This window comes from Myodes glareolus, chromosome 4 (genome assembly GCF_982192425.1).
Source record: "Myodes glareolus chromosome 4, mMyoGla1.1, whole genome shotgun sequence".
Classification (NCBI taxonomy): domain Eukaryota; kingdom Metazoa; phylum Chordata; class Mammalia; order Rodentia; family Cricetidae; genus Myodes; species Myodes glareolus.
The window spans coordinates 83,484,889-83,501,345 of record NC_142029.1 but is presented as its reverse complement, the minus strand read 5'-3'; the positions used below and the strand labels follow the sequence as shown (position 1 = coordinate 83,501,345).

General features: G+C 51.0%; 1 protein-coding gene across 3 annotated transcripts in view; it reads left to right on the top strand.

Moving 5' to 3' along the window:
- Acsbg1 (acyl-CoA synthetase bubblegum family member 1) overlaps positions 1–16,457 on the top strand; it is a 60,016-nt gene that overhangs the window by 15,305 nt on the left and 28,254 nt on the right. For 2 of the 3 annotated variants that reach the window (XM_087905669.1, XM_087905670.1), the window contains 2 exons: positions 1,214–1,312; positions 2,158–2,252. In XM_087905669.1, coding sequence (XP_087761795.1) covers positions 1,214–1,312; positions 2,158–2,252 — 194 coding nt within the window. The remainder of the gene's footprint in view (positions 1–1,213; positions 1,313–2,157; positions 2,253–16,457) is intronic. The other variant, XM_087905671.1, reaches the window with a different exon arrangement.

Sequence of the window (16,457 nt, the reverse complement as noted above, 5' to 3'; positions counted from 1 at the left end):
ATGATGCCTTGCTAGGCACCAACATTGCCTGTGGCGAAAATGCATGCAGGAAAGGGTTGAAAACAGGCAAGCTGTGTGAGGCAGTGCCATGCTGGTGATTTGTGTGGGTGACTCTGGCCCTAATGCAGTTGAACCCACTTCTGCCACTAGCTAGAATGTTGAGTGAGCAGGAAGGACGTTAAACACATTTGACTTCAGGTGACAGACAGTCCCTCCAAGGGCCTCAATTGCCAAGGTCCTTGCAAGGGAAGATCAGCTCTATTTGTAAGGAAAACTCCTTTTTGACTTTTTTTCTTAACCTAGGTACCCCAAATTCTTTAAGCCCAGGACATGAGGGTTGAATTTGACCCTCTGTGGGCCAACTGCAAGGGTAAGTGAGGTGTCCCCTCCCACCAGGTCTTGGTGGAAGAACAGGGCCCACCTGAAGGGTGGGGAAAAGACTAGGCTTACAGATGGCACGCTGGAGCTCAGGAAAGGCTTGTTCAGGGAAGACGGGCTTCCCACGCTCTCTAACCAGAAGACTCTCTTCAGAATAAGTAACTTAGCCTTCTGATTTCCCCGGGTAGCTGTGTTTTTATTTCCTCTGTTTAGCTTTGGGAAATCCAGAACCAGTTCGCCCAAATTTAATTAGGAGCAGAAGTGCACCGTACCTTTAATGGTGGGGACTTACAAACAGACCTGTTTAGAGGAGGCTGCTGAGCCAGATGGTGGGCGATTGCAGACTGATTTTGTAGTGGCTCTCCAGTCAGTGATTTGAAGGCTGGGTCAGCTCTGGGTACAGTGAGGCCCCACCTCACTAAGGGAACTCACAGGCTTGTTTGGTAACACTACCGTCTTCATCCCCAAGTGGGGCAGCTTCCACCCAGCAGCCCTAGAGAACAGTGCTGTGACAGCTGCTCCAAAGTCAGTAAATCCAGAATGCTCAGAAACCTCAGCTTTGTCATCCTTTCCGTCCTCTCCGGAACCATAGCAACAGGGAAGATGCTCCAGCCCTATGGACCATGCCTTGCTCACAGTGTTCCCAAGAAGGAGCCAATTCAGTCCTCCCCTTCTGTGCCAGGTCGTCATAGCAACAGAAGGGATGCTCCAGTCCTGTGGACCACGCCTTACTCACAGTGTGCACATATAAAAGACCACCTCAGTCCTCTCCTTCCCCTTCCAATCCTTCTCCTTTCATAACTTCCTGTGTCTTTTGCTTTAACACGTGTCTCAGGTTCTTAAGCAGACTGCTACCAGGTGGGCCTGGGTGTGTTCGAAAACTTAGTTTGAACCTGCAGTACCAGCAAGGAATAAGGCCGAATGTACAAAGCAGGTAATTGACCTGGCCTCCTGGGAACTGGGCAGGGATGGGGGTAACCCCACCCTGACAAACAAATGGGACTGCCTGGAGCCAGGGTCATATCCTTAAGGCATCTCTGACCAGCCATACAGGTTACCCACTATACAATTCCAGTAGGTTCTGTTTACGTAGCTATGACGGTGATGCATTCCTGCTGTTGTACAGTCTTGCAGCCCTGTGTAGTCCTGAGGGGTGTGTACTGAAATCCCTCTGCTTATCCACCCAGGAAGGGGAAGTGTGACCAGGTAAACCCTGGGAAGGACTGGTGCTGAGGGCCAGCGAGGCTGAGGTGATAACAGAAATCCAGGAGCCAGCCTGTCCCAATGGGTAGAAGAGACCCTTGCTCAGAGCCACCTAGCCTGGGAGGCCAGGAAGAGCTAGGACAGGCACAGCCCCAGCTCTCCCTGGCCCATGTCCTCCCCATGGGGTTGTCAAGATTTCAGGCAGGCACCATGGAAGAGGGAGCCCCTTAGGATTCCAAGAGTTCTAAGAGTTCTAAGAACATCCCCGGCTCCACTCTGAGTCTCTCAGCATGCCCCAGGACTAGTAGGAGTGAAGAAAGAGGGGGCAGAGGCTTCCCCCAAACCTTCAAGTCTATACTCTCTTAGAACAGAGGCTCAGAGTCCAACCCTTTTCCTGTCTGGATGGGGACACTGAGACTCATGGGGAGATATGATCTTGCACGGTGACACACAACAAATCAGGAGATAGCAAGACTTGAATTCTCCTACAGAGGGAAAGGGAGGGGACTGGAGGAAGTGGGGTAGGACACAAAATGTTCTAACCTATGTTACCCATCTCCCCCCCCCACTCTCCAGCTCCTTAATTGATGGGCGAACGCTCCCCAAAGAGTCCTCAACTCATGGCCTTGAGTTCTCAGCTCCAGAGAAGGCCTCACCGCCAGATGCCGCAGGTGAGCTCGCGTAATGGAGTGTTCCTGGAGGGAGTCGTGGGGGCTGCTGGGAGCCACAGAGCAGAACTTGGGGAGAATCCATGGAAATCTTGTTATGTCCACATTTCGGGGACCCCCATCTAACTCTTCACTCACGGTTGCCACAATAGCCATCAGGGCCAGGCATGATGGAAGATCACAGGGGGCTGATTCCTTCTTCCCTAAGGTTGGGAAGAAGGGCCAACAATGGGAAGACCCTAGCAGGTAGGGCCTGCAGGCTTAGGCTGCCAATGGACGGGAAGGGGGCCAGCCAGATAAGCAACACCTTTGGGAGTTTGTACTTAGTTAACTGGAGCATGGGGCAAGCACACGGGTGCGAGCTAGCACAGTTTGTTTTGGAAGCTGGGTCGTCACATGCTTGGTGACCTTCCCCTCAGATAAGCGTGCCCCAAGGAAGGCAGTTATCATTCACCCTGAAAACTTATCTGGATGATAATTGTATCATTACAACACTTGCTCACTTTTGTGTGCAGAACAAGACTGCAATAGAAGCAGTATTTCAAAATAAAAAGAGAAACAAGAGGCGACCCGCTCAGGGGTTCCCAGCGTCCCACTCTCCCACTCGCTATGCTGTCCTTGAGCCCTAACTGTCCCTGGCCTGGGTCACCTTTCAGGACTGAGCATTGGGTTGCTGGTCTTCCCAGGAGGAGGGTTGCCAGCTGTAGGCTCCTCCAGTAGACAGGCAGACAGTCCGGTGGCCATCTAAGTGGAAACTGGTTGGCGTCGAAGGCGAGTTGCTATCAGTGGCTACATCTAAAGTGGCGGTGTATTTTGTTGTATGGCCTTCCTTTTGGGTATGCCTGTGTTTTCCTCATGGCTAAATTGTCTACAAGTCTGGAAGTGTGGCTGGCAGTGTGTGCAATGAGGCAAGGTGGGGAAGATGGGGCCGTTTCTAAGTCCCTGAGCCACAGAGTGATGGTAGAACCAGGGACTAGAGAAAGAGGAGGAGGCCTGTGACCTCTGTCCCAAATCCTCTCTCCTCTTATTACTGATGAGTAGACTTTGCTGGGGTCCCAGAATGGCTAAAAGACAACAGCAAGCTCCAGGTTTCTCTGCTGTGCCACGGTATTGTCCCAGGCTAGAGAGAATTCACTACCCATTTTCAGCAGGGAAACTGAGGCAGAAAGTATTTATTTTAGGCATACTAACACACACCTGTGGTCTCAACACTTAGGATGAACCAGGGTAATTGTTGTTTGTCTAATCCCAGTCAGCCATGTCTCTAAATAAATATAAAATATCCAAAAACAACAATCGAAGAAGTATAAGGCAGAGAGGCCCTGGACCAGGATTCTGGGCATTCCAGTCCCATCACTGAGTAGGCTTGCTGCTGCCACTTGACAGGCTGCCCTGGTAGCCTTGGCAAGAGTGTCACCTCAGGGCTGAGAGTGCCTTCTGTGAGTCTTTAACACATCCTCACGTCAGAGGTAAAGAAGGAGCCAGCCCAGTCCCTGGTTTCAGAGAGTGGTCCGCTAGGCTACAGAGAGGCATAGGCAAAGCCGACAGGAGGCCCAGGCAGGCTTCACTGCCATGCTCCTAAGAGCCCAGGCACCTCACTGACCTGTCAGGTTCCCAGGGCAGTGTCCTGCCCCCACTTCTTCCCTCTCCCCCCTCCCACAGTGTCCTCTCCCTGCATGAACCCAGCTTGCTTGTGCAGATGTTTAATTGCTTCCTGAGGCAATTGAAGGGCAGATGCCAGACCCAGTGACTTAGGCCAGGAAAGCCCCAGGGTTCAGAGGTCCTGGGAGTGGGTGCTAGCATTGGCATTCCTGGCAGCTGAAAGAGAAGGAAGGGAGCTGATATGAGAGAGCTCGGAAGGACTCCTGCCACCTGGCTTCCTTGAGAGGTGCGACCCTAGCCTGTGGGCCTCTCCTAGCCTGTGGGCCTCTCCTAGCCTGTGGGCCTCTCGGTTGCTTTAGCAGCTGCAGGCGCAGGAAAAAGCAGGTCTGAACAAGCTGGGTTTGGAATCCCAGTGAAGGTGACATCTGCAGTGCTCCCTGAGCAGCTGGGGACAGGTGGGATGCAGAGAAGACACTGCAGTTAATGTAGGGTGGGGTTACAGGATGCTGGGACTGTGGGCATCTGTCAGAGGTAGGCCGACTGGCCCTGTGCAGACTCTCGACCTTGCCTTGTGCTCTGGGCCCTAGAGATGGGGAAGTTGACGAGCTTGCTTCCTGCCCTCCAAGAGCTCCCAGCCCGGATGCAGACAGACTCTGAGGCACAGCTTGGACAGAAGAAGGCAGGCCTGCTCCTGGAGAGCGGGGGCTACTGTGGGCATTCCAGTTGGGGAGAATCCTGTGCTATTCTCTGACCCTCTTGCTCTGACAGACTGGAGATGGGAGGGGGGTTCTCTTGTCCCCATGGCTGTCAGCAGGCACCCAGAATAGGGGGTGCATGGCGCCTCCAGGCCCCACTCACACGAGTCACGTCCCTGGGGTTGGGAGGATGTTGGTGGGGCAGCCTGGAGCTCCAGGTGTTACTGGCTTGAGTGTCCATTATCAGCATGCTAGACCTTGAGCTTCGGCCTGGCATCCTTTGTCTCCCTAGTCAAGAAAGCTTGTGGGGTGGGGTGGGGGTTGTGGGGAGGCTGGGCTATGGTGGCCATTGAAGGAAGGGGAAGGGAAGGGTCACAGGTTGAGTGGGTAGGTTGTGAAGCCACTCAGAAGATTGAATGGGGGCCGTGGTGTATTCCACAGTCCTGGGAGGGGCATTTATGGGGTTCCCTAATCCTCTCTAGCAACACGTACGTACAGCTGCCCCTTGTTGAGCAATTACTGTGGCCAGGCTCAGAAGGAAGGTATGTCTTCATTTTCTTCATCCCGGCCACAGAGAGGGAGATGCATACCCCGCTTCTAGCTGAGAAAAAAAAAGGGGGGAGAAGAGAAGGGAAAGGAAGTAAAGGTTAGGGATTTCCTAATTTTCTTCTCCCTGCCTGTCCCTCTCTGTCTGTGTCTGTCTGTCTCTCTTTGTCTGTTTCTCTCTGTGTCTCTCTGTGTCTCTCTTGTCTCACTCAGTAGCCCAGCAGTCCTTAAACTTGCTATTCTCCTGCCTCAGTCTCCTGAGTGCCAGGGTGAACGACGAAGGTCTTCACAGTCAGAAGTGATTTTCTCTGAGCCAAACAGCTGTCTAGAGGTAGCCCTCCCAACGACCCATTTGGTCTCTTTGGAGCCTCAACTCTGTTGCACACAGGAGTCAGACCAGCCCCGGGCTCCCCCAGCTTCCCCACCACCTAGCCACGGAGCTCCTGGATTCCTGCCTGCAGGAGTCAAGGTTCAGCATGGGCCCCTCAGAGGCACCTTGGTCTCCTTGAGTTCCCAAGAGGTTTGAGGGTCCTACACTCCAGTCCCTAGGCTGGACTCCCAGGGAGCAGTGGTGCCAACCCATGCTGGAATCTGACCTCCACACAAAGGCAGCCTTGTGCCAGGGCCTGAGACACATTTCTTTCTAGCCCTTTCTAGATTGAACATGAACCCCTGCTGAAGAAGCGGGGGGTGGCCCAGGAAAAGCGGTTGCCAGGGACAAAGCTGATAGAGGTACTGGCTGGGGCTAGTTTTCCACCCCTATCCCCAGGAAATTGCCAGTCCCACGCGGGAGCTCTAAGCTGAGGATCGGAAAGTGGAATACTCGGCCCTACTTGGTCCCTAGGGCAGAGAGGACCTTAGGCCCAAGGGATTTATATCATTTCATTGTCCCTTATTCTCGTCCCAGGGACACGTATGCGGGCCTAGGAGCACCAAGCTGAAGAGACAGCAGGGAACAGGACTCTACCCTTATGTCTAGGAGCTCATAGCCTGAAGCTGGGGACCGGGGAGGGGTCCAGCTCCCTCTTTAGCCTCTGTGAGAAGGGCTTCCCTGAGATCTGGAGAAACAGTGGAGGTGCTTTCTCATCTATAAAATGGAAACAGGAGGTAATCCCAGGCCTGTCAGTCAAAGACACATCTGAGGTGCCCCTGGGGAGACCCTTCCAGGGGTCAGAGTGCATGGCTTCTCCTAGACATTCTTCAGACACTGCTAGATGTCCCGACCCTCTGCCCCCTCCTGGAGACTTTCCTTTCAGGGCAGGTAGGAGAATTCCAGACTTCATTCCTCTACAGAAGTGGTCTCAGCCCACTCACTCAGCTCACAGTCCCTGTGAGTCTTCCAGGCTGACTGAGACCTAGAGCAATAACTGGGAGGGACTCTCAGCTGGTGCATGTTTTCCTTTGTTGTCACCCAGACAGGGAAACCAAGGCTCAGGGATGGCAGACGTCTGCCTAGGGTCACTCTGCTCTTGAAAAGTCACAGGGAAGCCTAGCCAGAGCCCCCAGCTTCAGGGCCTCTCTTACCAAGCCCAGAGAAACAAAGTCATTGGACGTTCAGCGGAACAGTCTAGACCACACCACCACGGTCTTCACAGACCTCTCAGGCCTAAGGGCCCGGTCCCTATCCCTCCTCATGTCCCAAGGCCAATGTGACCTCTGCACCCACCGAGAGGCTCTCGTCATGGAATCCCTGAGTGAGAAGACCTCCTGGGGTTGGGTCTCCGTAGTTCATTGGGGGAGGGGCTGTGGGTGCTGTGAAGCTGTTCAGATTTCATCCATGTGGTCTTGGAGAGAACTCTGTCACTGGCCTAAGAGCCCCTTGTCCTCAGGCCCAATGTATGTCACCCCCCACCCCATCCCTGCAAATACACTTAACTTCTGAGCTTGGCTATTCCCACAGGCTACAAGGAACACCCCCATCCCTCACCCCCTGTTCCCCTCTTCTCCACCCCTCACCTTCCACCCCTATGCTGAAGTTTTTCTCCTTCCCAGAACATGTAGTGATTTTTCTCTGCTGTTTAGAAGCCTTTGTTCCAAAATCCCAGAGCACACACCTCCCTGCCTGCCCAGCACCCTTTAGCACAATGGGCAGCTTGTAAAGCCACCCTGCCGGGGTCAGACCAAGATGAGAGCCACATGAAAGGTACTGGAGACAAGGGGGCAGCAGACAGTGTGAGCGGGGCAAAGCCCACCCCTCGTGCCCAGAGGCCTGACTCTGGCGTAGGCAGTGCCCAGCTGGCTACTGGACCTTGGCTCTAGCACAGGCTTCCTAGCAGCTTGACGCTGTTGGCATGGCAGATTGAGCCATGGGAGGTGCTGTTGGGAATCTTCTCCAGTGGGGGTCCTGGCGCCTTGCTAGGTGATGGAGATTTCAGTGGGCTTCTAGTCACGAATCGTGGCTATTGTCCCAGCATTAACCTTAAACATAGCAAGAGCCGAGGGTTGTGCCCCTGTTAAATTTTGAGGAGTATTGGCAGTCTCACCTGATCCCCTAAGTCTTTCCAGTCCCTAGCAGGCCACCCCTGAAACGGTGGGCAGACGCTTAAAAGAAATCCCACACTAGCTCAGAATTGAGAAATAGTCATTTATTTAGGGGTAAACTCACAAATCAGAATCCTCCACTTGACCGGTCGAATCACACGATCCAAAAGAGCAGCCGGTGGAAAAAGAGCAAGGGGAAGGAGAAAAAGGGACGGACATGCGTTCAGCTTCTGCGTATATAGTATAAGAGGCCACGCCCCAGTAGGCGGGTAATTACAAGTTGTAATACTTCCTACAGAACACCCCAGATGGGGAGACAGTCACTCACAGCAAGCATGGCTTTTCCCTACTGCATGGCTCTGATCAGCACCGCAGCCCGTGAACCCAGACCTACCTACTCTCCATCCGCTGGGCAATCTTTCCAGCTTCTGGACACAGGACAAATGCCAGGACCAATGGAGATAGGGTTCCAACCCTGCCTTTGACTTGCTATGACTTTGGCTCACCCATACCTCCCCTGGGATTCAACTTACTCCTCAGAAGCAAATTCTCTCTCTCTCTCTCTCTCTCTCTCTCTCTCTTCTCTCTCCTCCTCCTCCTCGTCCTCGTCCTTCTCCTCCTTCTCTTGTAAATTAAAAAAGTGTGTATGTGCTGTATGTAATGTTTATACAGGTGTGCATGTGAGTACATGTGTGTGGAAGCCAGAGTCCACACTGAGTGTCTTTCTCTGTCGCTCTCTACCTTATGTTTTTTGAGACGAGGTCTCTAACTGAACCCAGAGTACATAGATTAGATACACCGGCTTATTAGTAAGCTTGGGAAAGCTACCTGACTCCACCCTCACAGCACCAGAGCTATAGATACCTCCCACCATGTCTGGCTTTTTCACTTGGGTGGTGGGAATTTGAACTCAGACCCTCATGCTTGAATGGCATCTTCCCATCCACCCCCATTTGCTTCCTTTTCAGCTTGATGCTATAACTGTGAGCATTTCTTTGTATCACTGAGTATTCTAATATCTTGCTTTCTTGACTGTCTGGGAATCCCTGATTCCCACGATGCGTCTCGCGCATCCCTGTTCGACACTGAGTCTGTGTCCCACAGAACACAAGTTTGCCCATTGCCGTTGGCTTGTTGCATTTGTCTCACTGTTTCACTAGAGCAACTTCTCAAGAGCATCCCTGCTGACTCCAGGAACACTCCTCTTGCGAGGCAGCATTGTCAGCCACCCTCGGTAAAATCCTCTGTTTGCGTCCCGCATTGGCTGGCGCCGTTCCCAACCGTGGAGCCTGGCTGTGGCTGTGCTGCTAGGGCTCTTTCCTTCCAGGAGAGTCAGGAGTGGGAGGTGGCAGGTGGGGGAGATGCTTCAGGAGGTGACATACTGTTTATCTAGAGGACCAGGGAGGGGAAGAGGTATAAGAAGAGGCTGGCGGGAAATGAAAGGGAATGGACTCCCGTGGTCCCCAGTGAAAGACTCCGGCTACTTCTATCCGCGCCTTGCTTCTACGTATTTCACTTTCTATGGAGTGGTTCCGAATGCCTCAGCTTCTCAGCTCGCCTGCCTGATCTCAGTCAGACACTTCTGGAAGGGAGAGAAAGGGGGCGGAACTCTGGTTGTGTCAGGCATCCCCTACTTGGAGTCGTCCGACTGGACTGGCTGCCTGCCGGCTGATACGTGGGCACGTGGCCAAACTTGAAGCCCTTTTTCACTCATGCGACTGAGGTAGCAAGACTATTTACTGCCCAAGGCTGGGCCTCCATGGGCAGGGACCCTTCTCACTACGTTTAGCACACACCAATAACAAAACCCAGACTCAGACCTTTTAACTTGCTGTCGGGACGTGTTCCCTTGGCTATGGGGATGGAGGCTGGAGGAAGGCAGTGTCAGAACAGGCTTGGGAGTAGGACATACAAGTAGGAGGAATCAAGGGAGGAGGTGCCTCACACCTCTGTTTACCCTTCTTTCAGTTCCCAAGTCCAAGGGCAGGCTTCTTAGCTGGCACCAGAAACCCAGGGGCCAGAGACCTGGACGTGGTAGACTCACGCCAGAGGAATATTAGCCAATGTAAGTGCCACCAGATCCTAAAATTTTGGACGTGGGTCTGTGGGTCCCCCCTGCCTACATCTGAACAGTGTCATGCCCTGCCCTATCATCACACCGTCCTCTGGGACCAGGTGGAGTAGAAAGATGACGTCTTGGATCTCTTTGACTCACACTCGCTCGGACCAGTCCTCTACTAGGATGAGAAGGAGGCCAATTTGTTCTTCTATAGATACTGAAAATCAGCACGGTCAAGCTAACTGAGTGCTGGGCCATTGCTGAGCCACTGCTTCCACACAGGTGGCCTCCTCTTAGGACCCAGAGTCTTAGCAGCATGGCCCTGAAGTGACACGGAATGTGTCCCTGTCGCAGAGCGAAGGGTCTTCCAGCTAGAGTCACAACATGCACAAAGATACAAAGAAAGGGGGCAAGGGGACTTGGACACATTTCAGGATGTAGAGGTAGCCATCTGTGAGAGAGGGCCTGTCGGAGAACAAGGGGGTGGCCAGCACCCTGTGGCCCATGAGCTCAAGAAAGATATTTGAGCAGATCTGATCTGGGTTTAGAAAGGACACTTTGGAAGTCTGAGGAATGCAGGACAACTTATCAGCCACAAGTCCAAGGTTACAAGACAGGATTTGGGCCGGAGTCATTATCTTTTCCCAGAGGAGCTATGGAAACAAGGTTTATAGTGAAGGCCACTCGAGGGACAGCACACCAGAGGAGGACAGTGTAAGCGCCAGGCAGTGACTCCGAACCACAGCTCTGCCTCCCAGCTCGGCGACCACTTAGCCTCCCTGAGACCTAAGCCTTCGCTAGGTGGCAGAAGATTGTGGGCATATGAGACAGCACTCAATTCGTGTGACCGTGGTGACTTCTTCCTGGGAAAAGGATGACTGGGCCTCAGGGAGCGGGAGGGGCAGGCCCTTCCCCCCAGGTTTCTCTTTTGGCTAGTCTAAAGGGCCTGCTGTCCTAACTGGGCCTGTGGACAAAGAAAGCCAGCAAGATTCATTCTGCCAGCTAGGAAACCCTGTTCTTTGTGGCATGGTCCCCAAGACTAAGGCTCTGTCCTGGTTCATGAAACAGCCGGACTAAGAGGGAGCGGAAGTACAGACCAGCCAGCTTCTCCTCTCTTCCCGTTCTGTCTTTCTTCCTTTCAAGCCGTGGGCAAGCTGAGCACTCATAAGCACTGGCTCCAGGAGGAAAAACAGGAACAAGACATAAGAAATTAGATGAATAACTCTGTCCAGAAATGTGCACCAAAAATATAAACATGGCTAGGGCTGGAGACCAGGGGCAGGAGCGTTGTGCTTAGAATGTGTTGTATTCTATCCCAAACATCAAATTCCCTGGTACCCAAACAAAATTTTAAAAACACTTTTTTTTCTAATCCTTTTGTCCTACCCTCTAGATATCTATCCTCTAGAGGACCTGGGATAAATGATTAACGGTTAATCATTTAAAAACCCATATAACTTTTTAAATATTTAAATGTTCAAGTAAAAGTGCGAGCACACACACACACACACACACACTCAGATTTCTTGTAACTCTTGGTCTCCATTTGTCTTAGTTATTTTTATGCTGCTGGGATAAGACACCATGGCCAAAGTAATTTATAAAAGAGAGTGTTTAATTTGGGGCTCATGGTCCAGAGTGTTAGAATTTGTGATCATAATGGCAGGGAGTATGCACGAGGCAAGCAGGGTGCTAGAGCTGCAGCTGAGAGCTCACATCGCAATCCACAAGCATAAGGAAGAGAAAGCGCTAACTGGAAATGGTGAGGCCTTTGTGAAACCTCCAACCCCATTCCAGGGACATGCCTCCTCCAATAAGGCCACGCCCCTACCCCTTCCCACACAGTTCCACCAACTGGGGGTCAAGAATTCAAACCTATGAGCCTAAGAGGATCGATCTCATTCAAACCATGACACCATTCTTACCTGGCACCGAATCCTACCACTGAGGAACAGGGCCCTCTGTTAGTGTGCCATCTCCTCTCCCATTTCCTTAGAAGTCCCTACCAATCCCTGTCCCCTCTCTGACATAGAGGCTTGGGGGCACAACAATTGTCCCTGCATTATAGGTTCCCCCCTTAAAATTTTAAATTGGCAAATTAAAAACCATATATTTATGGTGGGCTGTTGTAAAACCCGTAGATAGTATGGAGTGGCTTAATTGAGACTGTTAACACATGTACTCCATCACAGACTAATTTTTTTTTTGTGCTAAGAACACAAAATCTACTCATTCATTTTCAAAAATACATGTCAATATTAATTGTGCTCTCTCAAGTGTTGCGGCTTCCCTCAGACTAGAGACATACCACATTGTTCCATCGAAGCCAGGAAACTGAGGGTGCAAGTGGAGGCCCCAAGTCTCAAAGAAAGCAAGAGGGTTTCTTTGTGTGTGCAAATGAAGGCTGCCCTGTGGGTTGCACTGGCAAGTCCTCATTGCTGGGGCACTCACTCATTCATTATTTATTGCTATGCATTATTTATTATGATGCTGACACATGAGCCCCAAAGTCTCACGGGCATTTTGAGTTTCCCCTCTTTGGTTATTACTCCAATGGCATGATCTTTCCCTCCCCCGCCCCGCTTCGTTTTGAAGACATGCTAGCTGCACTGCTGGGCTGTATTTGTAGCTCAGTGGTAGGCTAGCGCATAGGGCAGAGCCCCAGCAGCTACACCAAGCCAAAGCCAGCCCAACTGCTGCAGCAGCCAGAAAGAAACTTTTTTGATGTCTGGATAAGGAGGCTGCCCACTTCTGCACAGCACAGGCCTCTGAGCCGTTTCGTATTTCCTAGAGGATGCATTCCATTTTTGTCATTGAAACAAGAGATTATAAGTGCTTAACGTTAAGCCTCTTGGTTTGGACTAGGGATGCAGTATGGCGGCAGCACACCTGCCCTAGCACGCACGAAGCCCTGGCTGCAACCTCCAGTCCATGTAGAAAAAGAAGAAAGACAATTCTTGGCTTGAGGGAGGCTTTAGCAATGATCACAAGACTGAGGCTCACCTCTGCTCCTCTTGGCAGCTAGGGGAACAGGTGCAGCGGGGCATGGGCTTCTGGACTAGATCATAGGAGGAAGCCGTTTTTTCTGCTCCAAGCAGTCAGAAGTTTCTGTTCCCGTGGGGAGGGAAAAGAACTAACAGGAAGACAACAACTGGGTACCTGGCTTCACACACTAAACTCACCAGCTTCTGGGTCCTTGCTCTGTTTGGAAGATCAACTTTGGGGGGGGGAGTTGTTTGTTTGTTTGTTTGTTTTTGAGACAGGGTCTCATGCAGCCCAAACTGCCTTCAAACTTGCTATGCAGTTAGAAATGATCTTCAGCTTCTGATCCTGCTATCTCCACTTCTTAAGTGCTGGTTTTGTAGGCATGTACTACCACACTTGGCTTATGTAGTGCCAGAGAATGAATCCAGGGCTTTGTGCACGCTAAATAAGCATACTGCCCACTTTGCTACATCCTCAGCCCTTCTCCCTTTCATTGTCCTCCTCTCATTATTTTAGTAGCAATTTCACTAAGGTATAGTTCATATATCATTCAATCCACCTATGGTAAGTGTATGATACAGAGGTTTTTATTCAATTTACTTATTTATTATATGTATGTAGGTTGGGGATGTGAAAGTACGATGGTGTGTAGGTAACAAGCAGGAGGTCAATCTTTCCTTCCAGCGTGCAGGTCCTAAGAACTGAACTCAGTTAAGTAGGCAAGTGTCTTTACCTGCTGAGCCATCTTTCCAGGCCCAATTCAACGAGTTTTAGAAACTTACAGAGTTCTGTAATCATCACAATTTACTTTTAGAATATTTCCATCCGTCCCAAAAGATGCCCTGTATTCTTCTTGTGGTCACTCCCATTCCCACCCCTAGCCTTAGGCAACTAATCAGTCTTTTTCTGGATGCGTCTTACAGTTGGAATCACAAGGTACATGGTCTTTCACATCTGGCTTCTTTCACTGAACACGGTTTGAGCTGTCTCCATGTCTGACTCACAATTGTTGCTTTGTTCCTTCTTAGAATAGAAATGGATCCCATCATATGGATCATTGTTATTGGGGGTTTCTGTCCTGCCTGGTTCCCACAGTTGTTGGGTCCCAAAGAAATCAAACAGAGGTCTACATTAGTTATAAATTGATTAGCCCATTAGCTCAGGCTTCTTATTAACTCTTATACTTTATATTAGCCCATTATTCTTATCTGTGTTAGTCACATGGCTCAGTACCTTTTTCAGTGGCGTAGTCACATCTTGCTTCTTCGGTGTCTGGACAGGACTGCAGAGGGAGCTTCCCTCTTCCCAGAATTCTCCTGTTCTCATTGACCTGCCTCTACTTCCTGTATGGCTGTCCCGCCTATACTTTCTGCCAGGCTACTGCCCAATCAGCATTTATTTAAAATATAATTGACAGAATATAGACAATTGTCCCGCACTAGATCATGCATGTTGTGCCTTTAATCACCTGTCTGTGGACATCTGAGTTCTTCCCAATCTTGGGCTGATAAATAATATTGGTATGAATGTCCATATGCAAGTGTTTGTGGGGGCACATGTTTTTTTTTTTCTTGAGTAGCTACTTAGGAGTCACAGTGCTGAGAGATATAGCAACTCTCTGAGAAATGGCTAAGCTGTCTCCCAATAGAGCTGTACCCCAGCCTTCATTCCTACCAGTACTGCCTGAGCATCTGGCTTCTCTGTCCTCACTAACCCCTCTTTGCCTTCCATGATTGCAGTGCAGCCGAGAGGAAGATCACTTATTAAGGTCACAGCAGAGAATGACAGGGTCAAGGTTTGGAACCCAAGTTACCCTGACTCTTCTTCAGCTTGTGGGATAGTGGCCAGAATCTGCAGAGGGTAGGGTTGGGAACTGGGGCTGCTGGACTTTGGGACCAAACTTATACCTCCAACCTAGGGGCAATGGGCTCCAGCAATGGCTACAGCAGGGACTTGGTCTGGGAAAGAGGGGGAGATGGTCAGTCAACTTGTTCTGGCTTCTGCCAATACCAGTTACAATAAAATCTTCTCTCTGGTGCCCTCCCCTGGCCCAGCCTGTATTTGCAATGGCCCCTTCCTCATCTTTTCATTTGGTTGGGTCTGGCTATGTTCTCTTGTCTCAGCCCCACAAGCTTTACTTCATTAGCCAGTGTCAAAGTCTATTTGCGGCCTCAGAATGTATCTACGGAGGAAAGGGGCGTCTGATCTGTCTGTCTCGTTCAGGTAGGACCAGAGGCAAGATACCCCGTTGGTACGCGCCTTGAGGCAAACGCTGTGAAGGCGTTGGCTCCTCCGAAGATGTGCCTGGCCAGGAGGCAGCGGTGAGGCCCTTGCGGGTCCTGGACAGCTCACTCTCTATCCACGTTGTGCTCGTGTTTTTAGAATGATAATCCTCGTCCCCAGGAAGGAAGGCCCCGCCAGATATGGCGGCACCTACCTATAATCCCGGTGCTTGGCAGGCAGAGGCAGGAGGGTTGTAAACTTGATGCTGGCCTTCAAGACCCTGAAAACAAACAAATAAGCCCGAAAGGTCTAAAAGAGTTCAGAGAGCCCATGCAAACTTCCTTTATAAACAGGAAAATGGAGGAGAATGAGCTTTTATTGAACATTTGAGTCTCCTTCATATGTGTCATTTCTTCTGGCCATTTTTTTCTGATCCCCCCACTCGACGGCAAATGCCCCACCTTCCTCTGAGGAAGCAGATTCAGGCTGTCGTGTTTGCCTCAACCCAACATGTTAAGTGGTTCAGCCCATAGGAAGATGCCTGCTTCAGGGCTCTGTTCCCACCCACACCATTTCCCAAACTGTGGCATGAGACAACAGGCATATGTGAGTTCAAGTCTTGACTCTGCCACTTTCTTGCTGTGTGGTGGGGGGAAAGTGAGTGAACCTGTCTGGGCCACAGTTATCCATGTGTGACATCATAAGGCTGTGTGGATCCACTCCATGAGGATGGAATAAGCAGACCCAGACATAACTGTCTAGACTCCTGCTGTCTGCCCTCCCCTCTGTAGGTTCTGCCGGCTGGGGATGTGGACCTGTTGGTTTTCAGCCCACCACCCCAACCCCAATTTCTTTCTAAAACCCTGACTTTCTGTCCAGCTAGATCTGTCCTCTCCTGCTTCCAGAAGCCTGAGAAGCTCTGAGCCCAGAGACATTTTTACTCTTGTGAGTGGGTGTGAGCCTCACCTCGGCCCACCCCAACCTTGGCCGGCAAGGATAAGTGCAGAGAAAGGCCCAGGAGTCTCCATCTCTGGGACTTCCCTCCAGTCGTTCCCTCTCTTCTTCCCTGCTGTCTCCCTGAACTGTAGCAAGATTAATAAACTGGGGTTCAACCTGAAGGTCAGAAAAACAAGACAGTCAGCCACCTTAATCTGAAATGCTGATCCTGCCTCCAGGACTCTCAGAATAAGACAGTGACTGAGAGCTGTCTCCTCCTGTCTTTTATTCCTCTCTAGAGATGGGACTAATTAAAGGCATGCACCACTATCACCCAGTTTCTATGGCAAACTTGTGTGGTTACTGAGATTAAAGGCGTGTGTCACCACTGCCTGGTCTGTAAGGCTGATCAGTGTGACTGTTTTACTCTCTGGTCTTCAGGCAAGCTTTATTTATTAAAATACAAATGAAATATGCCTATACTAAACTTTGCTCATCTTCCAAGGCCAAGCCAGACTTGCCTTCTCCAAGCTGCCTTCCAGCACACCACAGGCCTGGCTTGCCTGCCGGCTCTCAAGGTCCTGTCGGGAAGGTATTGTCAGCAGCAGGCATGGACGCCCTGCCCAGGATCCCCTACAGACTACCCAGGTAGGTTTGACCAGACTGCGGTCATTTCTCCCT